General features: G+C 35.2%; 1 protein-coding gene across 1 annotated transcript in view; it reads right to left on the bottom strand.

Annotated features, from left to right (window-relative positions):
• The window catches only part of LOC115883390 (dynein heavy chain 6, axonemal-like), a 31978-nt gene extending 21854 nt beyond the window's left edge, over positions 1-10124 (bottom strand). The window contains exon 1 of the mRNA XM_030901760.1: positions 10095-10124. Within this exon, the coding sequence (XP_030757620.1) occupies positions 10095-10124 (30 nt within the window). The remainder of the gene's footprint in view (positions 1-10094) is intronic.
• Between the last annotated feature and the right edge of the window lie 14970 nt (positions 10125-25094).

The raw sequence follows: 25094 nt of genomic DNA, 5'->3' as shown, positions 1-25094 counted from the left end.
CAAAGGCCTAACATACCTACATTAATTTAATAAAAACGGAACTCACTCGATTAATAATTTCAGAACGTATTTAAAATTTTCTAAATAATATGAACTTATCTCAGACACACCTTAAAACGCATATATTTGACAAATAATGATGACGTACCGTTAAATGATCGCTGAACAGATCGTATTTTTTTGTCGATATAATGTGACTGTGAATATAATTATTATTGTATAGTCTTGCTTCTAGAATAATAACATTCCGTTTTGCATTCGTTTCGTTAGAGATTCTTGTTTTTTTTTCTTGTTATGTTGAATAAGGAAATATTAACAATTGTATATTATTGTAAAAATTGTAAGAAACATATTTCGGATATGCATTAAATAAAAAATATATTTTCGATTTAATTATACAGGGTGGCGCACTTTATTCGCCTCGGTTGATTATATGAAAACTGAAAGAAGTAGAAACAAAATATTTTATGGTGCAGCAGTCTCTTAGACGGATACTGCTCTCAGGGTCTGGGTGTTCGGGTTGAGGAAAGAAGACGAATCGTGTGCAGAAGTGGTCGGTTTATTAATTTAACTCGAATAACAAAAAAATTCACAGTCCTTTACAAAGATGCAACCGGGGGGCATTGAAAATGATGAATAAAAACGTAAAAATATGATTAGTGTTAATATGAGTGTATTACATACATATGTTTAAATAACGAACTTAACAAAACACAACAGATTTAAACATTTACTGAAAAAGTAGTAATGTTAACATTAAATAAAACATTATCAATAATCAATAATAATTATGCGATTGCCACCTATCCGTAAAACAAACAAGCAAAAAAACAAAATAACATACAAAACATCAGTTTAACATGATGACAGATCATGATCGATGACAGATAAAGAATTCTTATACGGAAAGTTACACTTTACGATATAATTTTAATTAATAAAAGGCAAATCCCATTTAAACACAAAACTTTTTAATACCTACTACTGTATCTAAAAGACATTTTTTTAAATTACTAAATTATTAGCCACGCTTCTGTTTTTCTTGAATGTTGTGCGTCACGTCACAGATTAACAGGCCCACGTTTGCACCACAAGGCGATGCTGCAGACCACTAGGTAGACCGGTCGTAGAAATTTATGTTATACAACTTGTAGTCAATCTACACAAAATTATCAAAACTTTTTAAAATGTGTTCAGATTTTGTTAAAAGTATAGGTCAAAATCGCAAAACTTAAATTTGATATAAGTTTCTTAGTTTTTATCTAATATAGTGGCGAATTGCAAAATGCCTTTTCAATGAAAATTAATCAGTTAAATAAAATAATTTAATAAATTATTAATTATTTTTCCAACATATTTTACTTTGCAATTTTTTATAAATATTCAGACTCGCCAATATCGTAGTCCACCGTGTCCAGCCTGTTTAACCAAACGTAGGCCGATTCCTCTTCGGCGGCGCACGGTGTCGTGACCCTGGCCACTTGTGTCTAGCCCTAGCAGGCAACTATTAAGCCCGACCAAACACGTTAGAGTTGTTGACAAACACAAATGAATTAACACCCTTCAAATAACCACGCTAACCAACCTGATTGGTCAAAAAAAGACGCTCATCCGCGCATAGGAACAACTTGACTGCGTAGCGTATTGCGTATTAATCGATTCTGAAACTTTCTTTCTCATGTATAACATGTTACGCAAGTTTATTATTTTAATCCCGATTTTAATAGATAAATGTGTGAAATACCACCTGAATATCTTCCGCCATGACATGTTGTTACTTTTTTGTTATGGTAAAGTGATTTGTATAAACTTTATTCAATAACTTATATTTTTCTCCATTTGTAATTTTTTAATTATAAGTGAAAATTAAGTATAACATTTTAGGTAAAAGAAACACTGTAATATTTAAAAGAATAAGAAGAAATTAGTCTTATTTTGAAAGAAAAATATAGAAAAAACTCTTTCTATAGAAAAAAGTCTTTATACTAACCAGAATCCGGTGACATAATACGCGGTCTCACCGGAAACATTACTTGTTACTTCGCATAACTTGAAGAATATCTACATTTAATATTGAACACTTCAGAAATATTTCGTTCATATTATTGATGTCACTAAATAAACCCTTGTATAAAATTTTATACTTCTAGATGTTATATGCTGTCCTCCAAATTTCAAGTTCCAGAGCTTTACGCCCTGGGCTACTCAGAACGGTTCTGAAAGGAGCTGAGCGCGATAGCCTAGGATATGGGTGTCCATATGGCGCAGAACAGTTCTGAACTTTATGACTCAATTGAATGGAGTGAGAGTATCGCGTTCTTGAACAGTTCAGAGCTGCACAACTGCATGAATGGAGGACAGTAATAATAATGCATTTTTGTACAACAAACTTTCATTCCCTATTCTACTCCCTATGGGTATGAATTTCATAAATTCGCTATGTCCAAATAATTAACTCATGTCTTTTAAATGATCCTTTGTGCAAATTTTTATGTGTATAATCCAGAGGTCACGAAGGTTTATATAAATTTTTACTAACTTTACCCATTTGGTTGATGAATTTCAATAATCTCTTCTAATTCTTTCTGTAGAATTTCATTCTTCTAGACCAGATAGTAAGAAATTTTCATACAACAAATTGTTCGACATAATTTTACACTCTAAGAGGATGAATTTCCTAAAATCGCTTTGCGTAGCTAATTCACTAATCACTAATGCCATTTAAACGAACCTTTGTGCTAATATTTATGTTTCTAAAGCTGGCGGTATTAACTGACCCTAAAATATCTAAAAACTTGATATATAATCTAACTGACACACCACTGACAATGACAAATAAATAATTTATTTCTGGAGGTATTTTGTATAGGTGTTTTTCAGGTATATTTTAGTATTTAGTCGTTTTACACAAAGAAATAGCCATTAAACAATATAAAAATACTTCATAACAAATCTATACATACATACTTTTCATTTAAAAAAAGAATCAAGATTGGTGAAGCGGTTTCGGCGGGATGGATATAACAAAAAAAACCTTTGAGCTTTTATATGTATGGATATGGATTATGTATGTAAAAAAATCCGAAAATTTAAAAACCGTTTTTTCATCCCCCAGTATATGAATTTAGGACACACTTTGTATATCAAAAATAAAACTTTTAATTAGACCCGTCTGAAATAAATAATCTTAATAATTCTAGAAGTTATCGAAGTCAAAGTATTTCAAAGAAGTTCAATTTTGGCCCCAAAATGATTTTGAAATCTTGCTTTTTAAAACTCTTTTTCAAATTTTTCTAACCACTTCCATTGACTGAAACTAATTATGTATGTTTGGATAGAGAGTTTATGGCGCTCTTCTGTGGCGGCTTTATATTTCTTAATAATTATATATAAAGTGTTTTAGAACTCGAACCAAAGTCGAAATTTTGCAAAATCTGAAAAAAGAAAACCTCTCGAAAATAATAAATAGTGAAATGACATTTACATGATGACAGTTTGGTGATCGACGGGAAAGTCAATGGAAAGGGAATTCGAATGACCGTGGACACTGGCGCTGTGGTATCGTTGGTGCGGGCTAACTCAGTGCAAGGATTAAAGCTGTTGCCTCTGAGAAGAAGAGTGTGTTTACGTACAGTTCCGGGGGAAATGGCCGATGTACGGGGAGAGGCTATCGTCGAACTGAAGTTAGGAAATTTGAAGTTTCAGCATAGCGTCTTAGTGGCAGATATTGAAGATGACTTCATCTTGGGCATGGATGTGATTCGTCAACATGGATTTTCGTTCGATCACCAGAGAAATATCCTGAATGTCGAAAATGAAGAGTTCATGTTATCTCCAGACGAGGGACCAGGAAGAATGGATGCAAGATCAGCGGAAACTGTGGTGATACCTGGTAATACCGAGAAGATCGTATTCGGTAAAGTGGAGAAACTCGCTGGGTGCTGTGTTGCACTGGTACAAAGTAGCGACAAGAAACAAGATAGGTACTTAGTAGGAAAATCATTGGTGAACACCGACAAGAATATACCGATCAGAATTGCGAATGTTTTCCCGAATTGTGTCAAGATTCAAAAAGGTGACAAGATAGCTATCTGCGAACCTGTAAGAAGTGTTACCCGATGTGATGAAGTGCCTTCAGCTGTTACACATATGGCATCCCAAGAAACACTTAAACATCTAGAGCAGCCATGGGATCACCTAACATCTAAAGAGAAACAGAAGGCTAAGGAGTTCCTGCTAAAGCATGGCAGTATTTTTGAAAAGAACAACAGTGGAAGAACGGATTTTGTGAAGTACCGGATTAATACTGGTCATGCTTAGCCGATTCGACAACGTCCTAAAAGGGTTCCCCTTTCCAAACGACAAGAAATTGAGACAATGGTAGACAAGATGTTAGAAGATGGAGTTATCGAAGTATGGTCATCTACTGTTGTTTTGGTGACGAAGAAAGATGGTAGTACACGATTCTGCGTGGACTAGAGAAAACTCAATGACGTAACTTAGAAGGATAACTACCCACTGCCACTTATAGACTACACGTTAACCACACTGGCAGGTTCGTGCTGGTTCTCCACTCTCGACCTAAAGAGTGGATACTGGCAAGTTGGTCTGGACGAGGAAGACAAAGAAAAGGCGGCTTTTTCTACAGGAAGCGGTATATACCAATTCAAGGTCATGCCGTTTGGATTATGCAATGCTCCAGCCACTTTCGAACGTCTCATGGAGGTGGTGTTAAGAGGATTAACTTAGAAAATGTGCTTGGTTCACCTCGACGATGTATTGGTTATGGGAAGAACTTTTGAGGAGCATTTGGGAAATTTAGAAGAAGTCTTCGGCCGCATACGGAATGCCCACCTGTACTTGAACCCGAAGAAGTGTAGCTTATTCCAGCGACAAGTGGAATTTTTGGACCATGTAGTCTCAGCAGACGGATTTTACACCGACCAGAAGAAAATCGCTGCAATCAAAGATTGGCTTAAACCTCGCGACAAATATGAACTTAGAAGTTTTCTGGGTTTTTGCACCTATTACAGAAGATTTGTCAAGGGATTTGCTAATATAGCTGCACCCTTACATAGGCTTACAGGTGATGAAGTCGGCTACGAATGGAACACCGATTGTGATGTAGCCTTTGGAAGACTTAAGGCGGGTTTATATTCAAGTCCTATTTTAGCCTACCCGCAACAACAAGGGAGGTATATCCTGGACACACACGCCAGCAACACGGCATAGGTGCAGTGCTTTTACAAGTGCAAGATGGCGAAGAACAAGTGATAGAATATTACAGTCGAGTTCTATCCAAACCGGAAAGGAATTACTGCGTTAAGGTTGTCGCCTACTATACCGCGGCGCGGCTCGGCGCTGGGAAGAGAATTTTTTCCAGCTGCGAAGAAAAATTTTTGGAGTGCGCCCACTATAGCGCGCTTTTGAAACGCGGAAACGCTATTTAGTTATAGTCGAAGTTTTTTTACTTACTGTAGTTTAGTTTTTAAAGCAATGAGTTCAAGTACGGACGAAAGCGTATTTTTGGTGCTCTTCTAACAGAGGAAGAGGGGATGAAGAAGAAAGGGAAAAGTTTGGACTCATACGATTAACAAAAAAAGAAAGAAGTTTGGAGAATTTTAACATCTTTTTCCAGATTTAATAAAAGACAAGAGCATTTTTTTCAGTATTACAAAATATGAAGGAAACATTTTACGCACTCCTCAATTGAGGGTTTTAGAAGCAAAACACCGGGTATATCTACTCATCATATTTTTTCAGAAAAGAAAAATTACTAATACTTTTGATAATTCTTATTTATTCTGATGTGTATATTAGTTATGTGGTGAAAAAACCCTGATCTTTTTTATATATTTAGGTAATAAAATTAGAATTTAAAAATTGGAAATTGTCACTTTTGTTAAACAGTGGAGATTGCTGGTTTTGCCTCTATACCCCTCAATTATATTAAATCTTTGATAGAAAGGCATTTCGTCCATCTGTCTCTAGTGAGGGAAGACTAAAAAAAATATCATATTCCTTTATAAAAATCGATTTGCTTAATTTACCTTTAAAAATACGATTCTACCATTGATATGTATCACTAGTTCCTAATCAAAAAGCCTAATGAAAAGACTCGAATGCAAAATTATTTCCGTTGTGAGTACGCACACTGCAACGCGCCGAAACGCGGGATACGGAAAAAAGTTGCTAGAGAAGTCTTCCGACTTCTTGACGGAAATCCCGCGGCGCGCTTCGGCGCTGCGCGCTTTAATGTACGTTGGTCCATTTAAATACGTGGCAAGCAGACAAAAGAAATTTCCACATGGCGCCGCGCCGCGTCGCGCCTTGGTCTAGTGGGCGACAACCTTTACTCGGAAGGAGCTGCTAGCAATTGTGAAGGCAGTTGATTATTTTCATAAATACCTGTATGGCCAAGAATTTTTAATTAGGACAGATCATGCGGCTCTCAAGTGGCTTATGGAGATGAAACAACCCGAAGGCCAAATAGGACGATGGCTCGAGAAGCTCCAGCAGTATCACTTTACCATCCAACATCGTGCTGGAAAAATGCATGGTAACGCAGACTGTTTATCCAGAAGACTCTGTCAAACCGATTGTAAGCACTGCTGTAAAACGGAACAACGTGAAGGAACTGTCATGATAAGGAGTTTTAAGCTTGGAGCTGATGAACAGTGGACGATGACACAATTGGGGAAAGATCAAATGGGAGATCCAGACATCGGAGCAATATTACGGCTCAAGGAAGGTAATGGCGAGAGACCACCATGGCAGGATATTGCGGACAGAGGGCTGGTTTTCAAAGCTCTCTGGGCTCAGGGGAATTCATTGGTTATTGAGAATGGTAAGTAACAATAAGTAACATCTTGTCTGATAGTCAAGCAGCGTTAAAAGCGATCAACTCAGTATCAATCAATTCGAAATTGGTCAAAGAATGCATAGAGAAGCTGAATAAATTAGGCAAAGAAAACAAAGTCTTCCTACTCTGGGTGCCTGCTCACCAAGGGATAGAAGGCAATGAAAAAACAAATAATCTAGCTAGAAAAGGAGCGAACACTCCACTAACTGGACCAGAACCGTTCTGCTTTCCAAGTGGTAACCAACTCAAGGCGGAACTCAAGAACTTGGAAGATTCCATCCGCAACCTGGAATGGGAATCTTGCAACGGTCTAAGACACTCGAAGAAGTTTCTGAGGGCTTATGATCAAGAAAAATCACAGATCTTCCTGGGTTTAAGTAAGAACAATCTTCGGATTGTCACGGGGTTTTTAACAGGACACTGTCTCCTCAATGAACACCTCAGTAGATTGAAACTAAGAAGAAACGGCGAATGCAGATTCTGTGGGGAAGATGGGGAAACACCAGTACACCTCATCACTGATTGCGCCGAGACGACAACCATTCGTGCCATGAATTTTAGTACGATTGATATTGGAGATAGAGAACTACCCTCTATAAAACCGTCCCAGATACTGGGTTTTGTCAAAGCCCTGGGACTGTATGATGAGTTATAACTCAAGAAAGGGGGACACAATAGATCTGTAAGGTCGCAGTGATTAACCCCCCTCCCACTCATTCTAAATTCTAAATTCTAAAAAATGGTAAGTAACAACTCAGTTACTGATACCAAGGAAGAAAGTTACCCAGGTATTGTGTCGTTGGGGTCTTGATCCCTGAGTGTCTGTGGCTTTAGTCTCTTATTTTATTTAAATTTTACGATTATGCAACCCAGCATTAGAATTTTTGTCGACCTCTCTTTATCTTTGGTCATCATCTGTCCGTGTCCGTCACTTGTCACTGTCAGATCAAATCAGATGTTTTTGGATTTATTTATCCTTTGTTTTGGGTATTGAAATTTTATAATTATCAGACAAGATTTCGTAGTTAAATTGTTTATTTTTGATGTGGATCGCAGTGTGCAATTGCACACTGCGAATTAAAATGAACGAATTCGTTCATTTTAATTGTGGAATTTCTGAGTTAAGTTCGTTCATTGACCGGATATGGAAATATGGCTGTGAAAATATTCTAGAACATAGTTTTTTATTTATGCCTTTTTGTGAGTTGGACTAGTCAAGATATATAGTTCTCTCTCTATATCCTGGAGGGAGATTTCCGGTTGAAATTTCCGGTTTTTGAAGGAAATCGAATTCTTGCATCACTTTTTGTGTATTTCCCGACCGAAAAACATTGTGTGAAGAACTGGCTGCCTGTTTCGTGAAGCATTCCCTGTTGGTAATTAGCAGGTCTTTCTAGAGAAGGACTAAGTCTTCCGAAACACATTTGGTCAGGGACGTGGTTGGATTTTGTTGAATTTGTATGGACCACCGACCAAATTTTCGTCAAGGGATTAAATAGCCAAATTTTTACCCGTTGTTCCCATATTGCACGTGCCCAAGAAGTCCCCGAGAGTTCCAAGGTATGCTATAATTCTTCTGCCTATTCTAAGTCAATGCTCAACTGATTTTTATTCGTATTGTTGACTAGTTTTCGACTTTTCCACGCCCACGTGGTGTAGAAAGATTAGTTGAGTTATCTTTCTTAAATTTTATTTGGTTGTTCGTAATTGTAGAGCAAGAAGACCGATCCAGACCGTAGCACAGAACAGTTCAGAATTCCACCCGTTCCTGTTGTCCGTGTAGAGGTACCCGTTGGACATCATAAACCCTCGTTGAGGTAAAGTTCAGATTTGATTAGTCCTTCTTTATTACCTTTATTAACTCCTAAACGTTGTGCTAGTCGTTGTTCTATAATTGAGGCTCTTTTCTAAGACAACCAATATTATTTAGGGTTTTTATGTTCACCAATTGAAACCTCACCAACTTGCCTTTCATCTGTACCGGGTGGCCAACTAAGAATGGACGCCGGCTGTATCTCAGAAACTACTTATCGTATAATTTTGGGAAAAAAATTCTAAGAAGTAAATCGACCAAAAGTAATCGCTGGAAATTATTTTGAAGTTCGAAAAATGCCCACTAGGGGGCGTTTCTCTAATAGCCAATCAGAAAACAGGGTTTTTCTCAAAAATATGCAGATGAACAGGTATTTTAAATATTACTATTGTAATAATCGAGAAATTTGTAATTTTTTTGATATAGAGTATTTTGCTCTATCTCATAAAATAAAGTGGTGGGGGAAGGTTAAACTTGCTTTTATTAAAACGAGGATAACTCTGGTTTGGGCTAAGCGATTTAAACAAACTAGGGCTCACGCATCCGAATTTCGGGCGTTTTCTTTAAAAAAATGACGTCATAAGTTTTTGAATGTATTTATGTAACATTATCGTCCATCCATATAATTTTTACGAATCTCTTGGTTAATTATACGTAAGTAGTTCTTAGATTAAAATGTCCGAAAGTCGGACAATCAATAATTTAATTATGATTTCTAGGAATCTTTTGCCGCCATATCACTTTTAACAGAAAACGGTCGAATTCGATATGGTCGAAAACTAGGGGTTTATTTCACGTAACGTCATTTAGTTATTAATCCAAGTTCATCCTTGATTTCACTTGTTTTCGTGTTTTACCTGTTGTTTGTGTTATTATATTATAAGGTTTATGTCGTTTGGGTCACTTTTCATATAGCACCGAACGAAGGTGAGAATCTTAACAATATGCACTACTGGTCAAAATCTACCCTTGATGCAAGTAGTTTAGCACCAAGACCGTTGGTCGGTAAATATTTACGCAGGAATTCTAGGATGGCGAATGACTGGACTTTTTTAATTTCTGAATGAAATGAATTATCTATAATTTTTAAGAAATGGATTGCCAATTTTGTTGGAGGTTCCATCATGATAAAATTGCATTTGTTGCAATTTCATCAGCATGAATGTAGGTAGTGTATAGTTGAGGCAGTGGTGCCGCTTATTTTGCTCTGAATGTGTGGGGCTTCTTGGATACCACTTACTTTAGTAGATAGAGACACTGGAGCGGCATATTTCCATGGCCAGCTGGATCAACGGATTCAATATGCCTGGGTTTTAATTTATGGGGTCGAATCAAAAACGAACATGGATAAATAATAATTAAACTTTATTAAAATGAAATTAAAATATACGTCTTGATATTTTGACGTAACCAATTTACCTCTTTTTGTTTCCTAGCTACTACTATCATTTTTAGACCATATAATCCTAAGCGGCAGCCTAACATGATTTGTTCTCTTAATATCTCCGGTTAGAGAGAAGATAGAAAGTTGCAGTTTGCGCTGATATTTTGCAAATTTTGTGCTTTATTTAACTGTGTAAAGAGAAATATAGCCTCTTATTTAATTTTTTTACGCAAAAACGCAATATCTGTTATAATGTTAAACAGCGCCCTCTAGCTACCACGAAAAAAAATGTGGAAACAAAATTTATACTGAAGATCATTAAGGAAGAAAAGCTCTTTTAAACGAGCCCTGGTTTGTTTAAATCGCGTAATCCAAACCAGAGTTATCCTTATTTTAATAAAAGCAAGTTCAACCTTCCCCCGCCACTTTATTTTTTGAGATAGAGCAAAATACTCTATGTCAAAAAACTTACAAATTTCTCGATGATTACAATAGTAATATTTAAAATACCTATTAACCTGCTTTTTTTTGAGAAAAACTGTTTTCTGATTGGGTATTAGAGAAACGCCCCCTAGCGGGCATTTTTCGAACTTGAAAATAATTTCCAGCGATTTCTCTTGGTCGATTTACTATTAGAATTTTTTTCCTAAAGTTATACGATAAGTAGTTTCTGAGATACAGACAGCGTCCATTCTTAATTGGCCACCCGCTACATCTGCTGACATACGTGGGTTCCAGTGGCAGTACACCGAGCTGTAGCCACCCTAAGCTATACACCGTAGCTCAGCCGGAGGAAGTTTTCAAGTACAATCGAATAGAGTAAGACTGTATAATTTTAGTTTAGATTTGATTTATGTAAACCACCCTGACTAGTGTTAAGTTAGATAATGGAGTTTGACGTCAAAATTACTAATTATTCCATTTAATTTAACTTCTATTTTCTTTTCCAACCTTCCATTTTACATTTCATTCATTTTTTATATATATATATATATATATATATATATATATATATATATATATATATATATATATATATATATATATATATATATATATGGTTCCAGCCGAGTGCAGATATTTTAACTGGTAGCAGCTCAACCTCCCAGAAACGTTTCAGAGCAGCTGAGTTTTTTCTTCCGAAAAATGCTGGGTCTTGTTACCACCACGCCCCGGCCTTACTGAGGTCGCCAGTTACCTCCTACCATACCATTCTGCATGTTTATCTATAATTCAATTATTTTAAGTTGCTACAGAAAATGCAATACTCTTATCTGATTGCCTGTCACCCTAGAGAGGCTTTAACAGCTTTACAGCAAGAACTGAAATCTTAACACTATAGCTTTTTTTCGTTACATTAGGAAATAGTTTCAACTGCTCAATAAAATTATAACCTTTAATGCTTAGTTAGCCACTTTTAATGAAAGTGCTTTATCCAGCACACATATGAGCGTACTCAGCATTGTCACTGGGGTCATACAAATTTAAACATCACAACCATGCCTATCGCTTTTGTGTCACATTTAAATTCTTTTTCACATGATAATCAAACACTAAATCATAAATACAATAAATGTTAAAAAAATTCAGTAAAAAACTACTTATATCCGGTTGAGAGGTCCGGTGCCGACATTTCGTACCGACGCACCCGAAAACACTGAGAATGGCGGTTTTTATTTGTTCTTTTTTTTTATTCTTGCTGTCTTCATTGACCGATGTATTAGGCCAGGTCGCACAGCTTGGTGGTTGCAGCAAAGACAAATCAATTTTTCTAAATGTTTATCGGCGGAGTAGGGTTATCCCAGTACAAGAAAAAGAATTCAGCGTAAAATCAAAGAATAGCCCATCAAAGTGACAAACAACATCGAGCGCATGCGGCAGCGGGCACACCTCAATTTTTCGTTGCTAGATGGCCTTTTGGGGATGACTGCAACAACATTCCAGCACAAAGTGTTTTTCTATCCTAATGCACAATAATAGCCTGTAAATCGTAAATACCGGTTCGATTTGTAAAAAAAATCGACATACCAAAAATCGCCGAAAAATCGATACCGAATACATCTCTTGCGCGGCGTGTTTGGCGTTCGTGGGTTAAACTGCACAAAACAAAACAGGTGCCACCGTGCCTGGTCAAACAATGCCACAAACTCAGCATTTTATTATTCAAATGAAATATCGTTAGCGAATGTTTTTGACATATTTATATCAGCTTGCTCGTAATATGTGAGAAATGTAAACAGTTTAAATAAACACAGTTCGTTTTGTTCTATTACCTTTCAGGTATTTATTCCACGGTAGGAAGAGTTCAATTGAGTGAATGGTAGAAAATAATTTCACTTTACCCAGTATCTAACAGGCATCAATGGAAGAAGGCAATTGTGGTCACAATACAGATCTGCTGTAAATCAGTAACACTGCCAGCAATTATGAGCTTCCTGTGGTTCAGCAGTTTGTTTATTACGAAAATATCCCATTTAATTATGCAGTGTCAGCTTGCTGATACACAAACAGTTTCGATGTTTTCTAGCCATGAAATAGTGCCTGATCTGATTACCAGATGTACCCCAGTGCCAGCGGCAAGTATTTTTAACAGTCCGCCCTGGTCTGAACTGGGCAAGACACGAAAGTTATAATACGGTTTTCATTCATAAATATTATTGATTTGCCCTAGGTGAATGCACGAGTCACATTCTGCAGACAGAAAATAGAACTATTGTAAGTGCTAACAAAATTTTAGAGTCGATATGCCTAATTACAGCTGCAACAGTCGTTCAAAGAGTATACTTTGCCAGAAAGTGTTAGATAGAATTAGCGTTATTCTTAAAAAGAAAATATTATTGTAGGTGGGTCGCTGTGTATCGATAATATGTGAAATCTATTATTACATGTTAAAGATACTGAAAAATATTGGCTCAGCTGTCTCACACCCGATTTATCGGTTATTAAAATGCATCACAGAATATTGTGATGCGGATATCTGGAAAGATAATATAACCATTTATTTTGATTTATGAATACATGTCACAACAACGTTCGTAATGCATCTGAGACAGCGCGACTAAAGAAATATCGTTACCATTTGTAGTACCAAAATTAAAGAATAAATGTTCAGTCAAATATATGAGGAACGGCGTTCAGTTGGCTGGGGTCGACGATCACGACATTTCCATATAAATGACATCTTCATCATAAGCCATCGTTGACGCCGTTTTTCGATCATACGAGTTTATGTGTGAATGTTCTTTCCCCACATATGTGTCATTTATCTGGAACAGCGGGGTCAGCTTTTATGGGACTGTAGTTTTGCCTTAATAAAGAAAATAGACTAAACATGTGTGTTCATTTAACATGTCGTAGCCACAAAGAAGCCACAATAAAGTCAATACACAGGCGCTTTTACTTTTCAAAACACTTCCATGTCAGAGCGACACAGAATTTTGGTTACATGAATAATAGAGTAATATAGCGCCAAGTTTCAATACTAGAATATGATATGAGTTATAATAGCTTAAATATGATTGCTAATAAAATACCTAGTTTATACACATTTAGATATATCTCTTAAATATAAATTAGTATACCATGCGAATGGAAACACAATATAGTAGTGAAAAAAACGGCGTCAGCGAGACTATGAAACAAAAGATCGCTTATCGACATATGTGTAAATTAATGATCGTTATTTCACATAGGGATGCCGTTTTTTTCGACCATACGAGTATTTCTAGGTATGTACTGTTCTTTCTAATAGTTAGGTATTTCATTTGTCTATTGCTGATTGTACCAGCCAACAAAATCAGAATTGTTATAGATTTTTACCAATTTTTAGAACATGTTTTGCTTAATTATAATAAAGTTACTAACATACCAGTTATATTTTTTGATAAAAATATAGTTACTCGTTACGATCGATGTTATCATCCATTTTGATGATAAACGTCACCGATCGCATTAAAGCAGTATTAAGTCGTCAGCTGCCCAATGAAATGGTGGGGAGAAAAATTCACAGATTCCCGTATTATATTAACGACTAACGATATTATTATCGCATAAAGCATGTACACTATTAAATCGATCTAATTTCTGGTTGTCGAGCTTTTGTACTCCGAGCAGTGAGTCGGAGATTGCGTTGCAAGCAGAAATGTGCCGTTAGCGGAGATGGTCGGCATTGCAGAAATCACGATGGAGCATAGAAATCTGAGAGCAGGTACTTCTTCGGCAGCGCCAGCTCGACGAAGGTCCGAACAGGACTTCACGCTCGAACTCCAGCATGGTTCACATTTGATCACCAACGAAGAACGTTATAAACGTTGTGGTACCCATGCCTGCAGCCAGCGAGACCTGCATTAGTCGAGGTCGCCTTGAACACCAATACGCAGTCAGCTTTAGTTGTGCAGGAGATCGTTGAGCGATGTTCCATGCAATTTGAATCGTCGACTTTCTGCGCCTGTCATGTATCTTAAAGTTCTACGATTTAAAATAATGGCTCAATATTCAACAGCCGAGTAGCATAAGCAGCTGGCATCAGTGAAGCGATGTTAAGCGAGCATAGTGCAAGCCGCGAGCGTAAAATGAAAGAGCCTGCAGTCAGTTCAGGACATTCATTTGCGTTTTTTATTTATTTTGTGGAATGGCTGGCGATCACCACCTCGTGCGTCTAATTTTCGCAGTCCCGTGGTGATTTTGCAGTATTTTTGTTTTTTCTGTTACGGTACCGCGAATGTCATCCGCGACGGGCGCTGGGGGATCTGCGAGATCTTCGGCGGTTTCACAATGCATTTAACTGTTGGCATCCTCGGAGCTGATCACTTTTGGGACACCCATATATATATATATATATATATATATATATATATATATATATATATATATATATTAGCAGAGCAGCAGAGTATATATATATATATATATATATATATATATATATATATATATATATATATATAAAGAGTATATATATATATATATATATATATATATATATATATATATATATATATATACAGGTGTCCCAGAAATGAGTGCAGATATTTTAAGGGGTGGTAGATCTGGCCAAAAGAAACATATTTTCTCTTTACCATTTTTAAAATAGATTGAAAATAACCGAGTTATTTAACTTTGAAAGTTTAAAAAAAAAATTGCGACATTTTGAGAGCCGCCGGGGAATCTCGCGGATCCCCCGGCGCGGGGGAGAGATCTCGCGGATCTCAGCTTGTTCGCCGCCCGCTGTTGCCACATCGACTAGAAAGACTTAAAAAGTACTTGCAAAATCCCACACCATCCAAGAGGTTCTGCAGAGGTGCGTTACTTTTTTTAAGTGGGTGATCGCCAGTAGCCCTACTTTTCACATTACACAAAATAAACTAAAAGAAAAAAAACTTACCAAACAATAAAAAAAGATATCCCTATAGCAAAGAGATACAACTGCAGAGCTTTCTTTTTTTCCATTTTACCACTCTTAAAACAGCACATAACACTACACTTAATAACATCACTTCACTACAATTCTTAACAACAGTATGCAAATTTTCAACTGTGGAAATATTGTCTCCCCTATTAATTTTAGAGCTAAATCGTAAATGGTTTTTAAAGATACATGACAAATTTGCACAAGGGGATCCAATATCTCGACAGTTCAAAATTTGCATGGGATATCCTATATTTCCAACGATGATGCACCACCCTTCGCTTCTTGACTGCATGCTATTATAATAATTGTTCAAAATGACGACCTCCATTTCCAATACATGCTCTCCTTCTTCTGAGCATGGAATTTTTGCAGCAATTCTTCGTTGCTTTTCCCGAATCCCTCAAATGCTGAACCATACTTACAAAGGTTCGAGCATTAGGGATTTATCTATTCGGATACTCTTCGGAATAGTCTCCGAGCTTCTACAGCGCTTTCCCCTGCCAGAAAGTACCTATGGTCTTAGCATATCCACCTTCTCCGGATTTGTATACTTCATCGCGATTTGCCTATACCGATACCGATTACCGACACAAAAATATGCACTAACGAACATTTCACAACACTTTAAACACAATCTCCGATCACTTTCTCGAATTTTAAAAGCTCGATACTATTAGAAATTAGATCGATTTCTAATAGTGTACATGCTTTGTGTACACTCGATTAATAATGTCGTTAGTCGTTAATATAATACAGGAATCTGTAATTTTCTCCCCACCGCCCATTTCATTGGAAAAAACGGCGGCAAGTTTTCTGCTTTTGAAATTACGATCGATGGCATTCTATTGTGTAAAAGTGGATGGTAAATGGCATCGATCGTAATTTCTCAGGCAATTTAACGTCTTAGCAGGTATACTCATTTTTTTATCAAAAAAGCTTTATAGAAAAAAGAATAACTGAATATGTTAGTAGCTTTATTACTAATTAAACTATTCAAAACATGTTTTGATATTACTAAAAAAAATTAACTAAAAAATATAGCAAATTTTATAGTTTGACGACGTTATAATTAACAATAGGCAAATGGAAAAAATTACCTAACTACATATTAGAGACATAATTCCATACCTAGAAATACCGTATGGTCGGAAAAAACGGCGTCCAGAATGGCTTGAAAATAACGGTCGGTGAAATTCTCCATAAAATTTTACACATAGATTGACAGCGATCTTTATTTCATAGCCATCGCTGACGCCGTTTTTTTTTTCACGACCATATTGTATTTCCCATTAATCGCATGGTGGCAATACTAATTTATATTTAAAGAGATATATCTAAATGTGTATATACTAGGTATTTTATGAGCAATCATATTTAAGCTATTATGACTCATATCATATTCTAATTACTTGAAACTTGAAACATAATATTTGCTCCTATTATATTCATGTAACTAAATTTTCTAATATTAATAACTCTCTGATAATAAAAAACAAGAGTGTGTTTTGAAAAAGTAAAGCATAATTACTGTGTATTGACTTTATTGTGAAAAGCAACCTATTTGAAACACATTTACGTAACTACAGAATAGTTTAAAAAAGAACTTACACATGTTTTTTTAGTCTATTTTCTTTATTATATTTGAAAACTACAGTCCCCCTTCCAATACATAAAAACATTTATATTCAAATATACTCTAGATAGAGCTCCAATTTTTATATGAAATGAGAATTTGTTCACACATAAACTACCGTATGATCGAGAAAAAACGGCGTCAACGATGGCTATGAAATGAAGGTCGCTGTCATTTTATATGTAAATTTATATAGGAAATGTCATTGATCGTCATTTCCCAGCCAACTGGACGCCGTTTTTTTTTCGATCATATGGTACATTTTATGTATTTTATTCTTTAATTTTAATTACTACAAATGGTCTTGATATTTTTCTTTTGAATACATATATTCTTGTTACTCTCTTTCATCTTTGTCTCTAATATACAGATGCATTGCAATTTGTTGTTAGTATATTTATGTAATCATTTCATAAATCCTAAAAATAAAAATGGTTATAACATGCTTTCCAGATATCCATATCCACAATATTCTGTGTGTAAATATGTTCAATTTTTAATAACCCATTCACTAAATGAGATTGTGAGACAACATACAGGTAGCTGTTTAAATAATTTTCAATCTTTGTATGTAATAATAGATTTCACATATTATATGCATTACACAATATGCATTACCTGCAATAATAAAAGATATTTTCTTTAAAGTGTATAATTCTATCTAACACACTTCTAATAAAGTATACTCTGACTCTTTGAACATTTGTTACAGCTTCTAATAATTAGGTATATCGATAACTTCCTAAGAAATTTTGTTAGCACTTTTAGTTAGTTTACCATTTTTCTCAATATATTCTGCAGAATATAATATGACTCGATACATTCACCTAGAATAAAATCAATAATATCATTTATGAATAGAAAACTACATGTATAACTTTTTCATTAATATTTGCAATTTCAGACCAGAACTTGTCTGAAGAGAACTTTCTTGGTTTGTTTAAAAATATCTTACCGTATAACATAAATTTACATCTGAATTAATCTAATCAGATCAAATTTTCTTCATAGTATAGAAAACATCGAAACTATTTGACTGGTAATCGAGCTATCAATAAGCTGACACTAAAATTTAATGAATAATTAAATGGGATAATTATTTTCATACCATTACATAATTAATTTCTTCCTACCATTAGGTAGATACCTGAAAGGTTAATAAATTAAAAACGAATTTATTAAGACATTTAAACTGTTTACCTCATTTCTCACATATTTTTGACACCAAACATTATAAATAAATCAAAAAATATTCGTATACCAACTGAATTATATGATATTTCATTTTGAATAATAAAAGTACTTTTTTACAGGTTTATTTGGCATTGTTTGCATTGTTTTTTGTTGTTTTCTGTTTTGTTTTTGTGCGAGTTTAATAACCCACGATTAACCTTAAACATAACCTTAAACTACACACCATACTAGGGATGTACGATTCGAATCGATTATTATCAAATCGACGTGATTTTTATCAAACGATTTTTTGGTATAATCGATCTTTTTTTTTAAATCGAAGACCGATTTTATTTATACAGTTTTACAGGTTTATTTATTTGTTAGAATTTAGAATAAGAAAAAACACTTTAGTTTTGCTGGAATATTTGTTTGCAGTGCATCCCTAGTAAAAGGCCACTAGCAATGAACTGAAAAATTAAGTGTAAGTGCTCGCTGCCGCATGCGCCGATGTTTGTTTATCACTTTGATATCAGGTGTCAGATTTTTGTCGGGGCTTCCCATATTTTTATATTTTAGATAACGTAGAATACTCTTTGATTTTACCTTAATTCTTTCTTGGGTATACCCTTTCTTGTACTTTTATTTTATTTTTGGGATATCCCTACTCCATACATTAAACATTTAGAAAATTGATTTATCTATCTTTATACAACCACCAAAACGTTGACCCATAATAGTAATACATCAGTCCAGTAGAGGACGCTAAGTCAAAAAATTCCCAAATAAAAAATTGTAATTTGTAATTCCTTCAGTGTTTTCGAAATCGGGGTTGCGTCGGTTTTGAAGAAATGTCGAAGAAAACCCCGGACTGTCTACCATCAGCAGCCGGATATAAGTAGTTATTAAAGCAAGTTTTTTTTAACATTTTTTATTGTATTTATGAGTTTAGTGTTTGATTATTATCATGTGAAAAAATTTAAATAATATTTTAAAAGTGATAAGCATGTGATAGGTTTGTGATTTTCAGTTTAATAGATATTTGGTGTGTATGTGTTTGCGTATATGTGTGCTGGATAAAAACACTTTCATTAAAAGGGTAAGCTCTAACTAAACATTAAAGGTTATACTTGTTTATTGAAACGATTGAAAATATTTTCTAATATGGCGAAAAAAGAAGCTATAATTGTTAAGATTTATTTTTTTCAGTTTACTCCACTGTAAAAAGTATTTAAAATATTGCGCGTTTCACTAGAATTAGTAGAGCAATCTACACTAATATGAATAAAATTAATTTTCGTATTTTTTTCTGTAGCAACTTAAAATAATTGAATTTATAGATAAACATGCAGAATGTGGGTATGGTAGGAGATGGCAACGTTGCATTCTCTCCGACACTCTCTATGCCCGTTAAACGAATTTCCCGGGGAGTGAACAGTGGCACTCAAAAGTTTTTCAACATTTTCCGGAAAATGTCAAGAAAAATATAAAATTTTCAACATTTTTTTTTCGCAAAAAAAACCTCATAGGCGTGTTTCTGGGGTTGAACTATACTACCAGTTAAAATATCTGCACTCATTTCTGGGACACCCTGTATATATATATATATATATATATATATATATATATATATATATATATATTGTAGCGTTTTTTAAACAACTACCAAATTAATTTGATATATTTTATATGATGTTAGAGTCCAATAATAATATCTATAAATTATATATTTAGAGATAGAGACATCATTATTACAAGACATAATGCAATGAAACATAAGATCTAAATTATATTTTAACTACTAAATCGACATGAATGTTCTTAACAATCTAACCACTCAACATAGTCTATACGATATTATTTAAGATGTACGTTATTGTTAAAGACTGTAAATGTTTTGAATGTTAAATGCAAAACTATTACTTAAATCTACACTTAGCTGTTCTTTATGCAATCCTGCTTTAAACAGTAACAACATGAGGTCGTCTCGCATCTCTGTACTCAGCCATCCAACACAACCAAAGGGGCCAGAATGAGGGCACCATGAATTGTACACCCGTAACTAACTAGCTTATAGCTGGGAACGAAGCAGCATGGGACTCAAGCTACATCCACGCTGTGGCACTTATATGTAAGAGAAAATCGTTCTTACTGGGGACACTCGTCCACAGGACATCCGTACATAAGATAATGTCCATACATAAGACACTACCCGTACCTTGGACACAGTCCGTACCTTGGACCCTCGAAATACTTCCGAGGGCTCAATAAATAATAAACAAACTGTCCTTTCTTCCATGTGACATTCTGGAGGACAAAAGAAAAGGGACGCCAACGTGCCAGCAAAATACAAATACAGGTTGGGACATCCGTAACTCTACCCTGTAGCCTCGAAATAGCAGCTGATTCAAATTATACAGCAAGATTTAAATAATCACCATTTCTAAAAGCTGAGATACAACAGAGCGTCAAAACAAAGTGAGGTTAAGCACCGAGAGAGTTGACAGAAGCGATGTTGATAGCGCCTCCTCAGAGCGATAACAAGGTTGTGTCGAACGATAACAGGGTTGGCGACTAGGGAACGTAAAAAAATGCGTCAAATAAACTATCCGGCCTGAACGAGAGGGAATCCGGTGAAGATAGGCCAGACATCATATATTATACCGATCGGGACAGGTCCACTCTGTGTATAGGATTTTAACGTGTAAGACAGTGATGTAGGCAGCTCAATGGCAAATCAAATGTATTAAAAAGAGAAAAAAGTTGGGTGGGTATGGGTGGGTACATTTCTTCTGAGCGGTATTGCCGAATTTTGCATCAACATTTTAAACCGCAGAAGTAGACGTTTCAAAAAAATGTTACATCAGGGTTGGATCTGGATTTTCGACAACTAGTTACTCATTTTACTACAACTGTAATATATTACATTTCGCTTAGATATATTATCTTCATTTCAGTAATATACATGAAAGTTTTTAACATAGTTTATTTTATTCTAATTTATTTAAGGCTAAGATAATAGATTTATACCGGATCGACAAGAGAAAGTCTTAGGCAGGGCCGCCTTAAGGTGATTTGGTACCCTAGGCACCATTTATTTTGCTGTATTATTCAACTAATAAAATTCAAGTAAATTTTGTTATTCGGCCTGCCGCCCTAGACAGCTGCCTATCTTGCCTAATGGATAAAGCGGCACTGGTCAGCATTTACTGAGGGAGGGGTAAACCGCTATTTTGGTGTACAAGATATTGACATTACTTGGTATTAGTGGTATTAATCGTGGTATCAGTTGGCATTTTTTCCATTATACGTGGTATTAGTGTACAGAAATTTGTCAGCGGCTTACCCCTCGGCATTTACCTACATGTGTAGAAGTGAATCGCTATGGCGATGTTGTAAATCGGAGAGAAAAAAATCCAAAGTTTATTATATCCACTTAATCCGACGTTTTACTTCATACGCTTAGGAAAATTCTTACTCTTCTCTCTTATATCGTATTGCGCTGAACACATTGACTGTTCTCTTCGTACACACGACAATTACTGTCCTCCATTCACGCAGTTGTGCAGTTCTGAACAGTTCAAGAACGCGATAATCTCACTCCATCCAATTGAGTCATAAAGTTCAGAACTGTTCCGCGCCATATGGAGGCACGAGACTATCGTGCACAGCTCCTTTCAGAACCGTTCTCGAGTAGCCCAGAGCGTAAAGCTCTGGAACTTGAAATTCGCGAATGGAGGACAGCAAATCGGCAACCAAAGTCGTGTGTACGTATAATTAAATAAACTAACCGTAAAACATGCTATTACTTAATCACGTACATCCGTAGTTACTTAATAAAATAGGTAATCAATTAATTACATAATGTATTAAATAGCGCAAATTCTATTGTCGACCGATCCGAGTTAATAGGTAATAAACTTCGCATTCTTCTCTCGTATTATAGAGTCTTTTCTTTCTCAGTATATCGTATTGTACTGAACATGTTGACTGTACTCTTCATATACACGACAACTGGCACCCAAAGCCACGTATTATTAAATATAAACTAACCTTTTGGTTAGTTTATTTATTGGTTATTTTTTGCTTCTTTATTACGTTAGTGACGTACATCCGCAGATACCTAATATGGCAGATAATCAGTTAATTACATAACGTAGTAAATAGCGCAAATTCTATTAATTCTATTATTGACATGTCGACCATTGTAATCAGTATAATTACGTATCATTGTAATTATGTATTAAATAATTATAGAGGTGTATATGATACATTGATGACAGACAAATGATTGATTATATTGTTAAGTGGTATAAACTAGTACAAAATTAAAAAAGTAATTTTTAAATAAAGTTAAAGTAAGTTCTGGAAAATATATCCACATTACTATTATTAATAAGAACTCTTATCGATTTATAATTTGGGATAAACATTGCCATGAGTCATCTTTTTATTACTATTGTCAATTTTCTGCAGACGGCTTATAATACGGGCACATAAATTTATTGTCAATTCAATTTGATAATTTGATTATAATATGTTCTTCAAATACCATTTCAGTATTCATACAAAACGTATTTTTATTACATCTCTACCGTACTTATCCATCAATAAATATTTCTTACATGTTAGAATAGAGCAGACCCTAAAATTAATAAATTTAAATTCAACAAACAACTAGAACATAAATATACAAATGTATAGTTTTTATTTAAGTGTTACAGTAAGCTATACAGCATTATAATAAAGACCAATACTTACCATGCACTGAAACAGTTCGTAGATAGGTCGATTTGTTGCGTGAACTAGAGGTGGGAATTCTAGTTCCTTGGGAGGAACTAGTTCCCTAGTTCTAGTTCCTCCAGAGGAATAGTTCCTTGAACTGTCTTTAGTTCACAATAGTTCCCGACTAACATTGACATCCCCCTTGCTTGCTAATGCGTTTAGTTGTCAGTCAAAACTATTCACAGTATGATCTGTATAATTTTTATAATGTACGGAGATATATGTGTAATTGTGTATGTTAAAAACATATAGGTAAGTTTTATTGCAGATAAAAAAATAAAAAAGAAATTGAAATTAGAGTTTAAAAAACTATGCCACAAATCAATTGGAGCAAATATTACAAACATTTTACGAAAAAAATTGTCTAAAAATTCAGAATATCTACTTCGTTTTATAAGATATCTCTGAATTTTTGGGACCTGAAGTGAAACATTTCCATAAAATATTTAAAAAACAAGCTAAAAATCAAAAACAGTATTTACGATAATATTCTGTGGTAATTACGCCGGCTGTGGCAATAGACAATGCCAAATCCGTCGTCGTCGCCTTGTATTATATCTCGGATCTGCCGACTAAATAGATTCCCGTGAACTAGTCTTTTAATTAGTTCCTCTATGTCCGGATCCGATAACATACGGCTGGCACTCCCCACGTCTGCCTAGCATTAATCGCGCTGGCTGATCCATACGTAAACTAGTCTTTTATTTAGTTCCTCTAGTTCCTTTAGGTCCGGATCCGATAAAATTATGCTGGCACTCCCCACTCCTGCCTAGCATCGATCGCGCTGTCCCGATCCGTACGTACGTAAACTAGTCTTTTATTTAGTTTTAGTTCCTCTAGGTCCGGATCCGATAACGTACGGCTGGTACTCCCCACTCCTGCCTAGCATCGGGCTACGTGCGCTGGCCGATCCCTCGCCGTCGCATATTATTATACATGTATATCGGTCACAGTCTCGATCCCGGAATAGGTCCTGAGGAACTAGTTCCGTTCATTCCGGAGTTGGAATACTTCATTGGAACTAGTTCGTTCACGAACTACACACCCCTAGCGCGAACGGGTCCTTGCGATGGGTTGCGCGGCGATTTGACAGAATATCGATTTTGGGTGAACCATTAAAAGAAATATAACGAACAAAATGGACAAATTTCCAGACGAACTAACGGATCGTATCCACGAACCGCATCGACGATGCCCCGCATCGATCATCTTCCGTCTTAAACTTTGTCAGCTATCATAAAACGATTCTTATAACAATTCTAGAAAATTAAATTTTATAGAATTCATAAGTAAAACTTTTAAACTATAATTGGCTGTAATACTAAATCTAAATGGAAATAAAATATTAGTACGCCTATGACTCAAGAGTTTCATGGGTGACACGTGGCGACAGAAATTCCAAATGGCTTCCAAATCTTCGAGTGGGGAGATGAGACCAATCAGCTATGACATATCAATTCTAGAAAAATTAAATTTTACAGAATCTCGGCAAAACTTTTAAACTATAATTGGCTGTACACTAAATCTAATTTGTACAAAATATTAGTACGCCTATGACTCAAGAGTTGCATGGGTGACACGTGGCGACAGAAATTCCAAATGGCTTCCAAATTTTAGAGTGGGAGGATGAGACCAATCAGCTATGACATATCAAGTAGTGGGAAAGAAGTAAGGAATCTCTTAACATGGAGACGGTCCTTTGACGGTCTTTGATTGTCTTGAATATTAGCCATAGTTGCCAGGTCTAGGAAATTTTCCTAAATCTAGTAAGAATTAAAATTTAAATCAATATTTTTTTTTTTTTTTTTTTTTTTTTTTTTTTAGACAAAATTTAATGTGTGTTTTAATTTTGTCTCTAAACTTGGCATTTCTCTATTAGTATCATCAGAAAATATATTTTAATATCATAAATTCACTCAAAACAATTATCGCATATTTGAATAAAGTAATTAATATGCATATTTCTAACTGAAGCATGCATTTTTCTGTCTTCCTCTGTGAGTTTTTATGATAATTAGGGTATGCACTGGACAT

This window comes from Sitophilus oryzae, unplaced genomic scaffold, assembly GCF_002938485.1.
Source record: "Sitophilus oryzae breed Bouriz unplaced genomic scaffold, Soryzae_2.0 scaffold_111_pilon_pilon, whole genome shotgun sequence".
NCBI classification, from domain to species: Eukaryota; Metazoa; Arthropoda; class Insecta; order Coleoptera; family Curculionidae; genus Sitophilus; species Sitophilus oryzae.
Note: the sequence above shows the minus strand (reverse complement) of the source record. Positions and strands in the feature narration are given on the sequence as shown.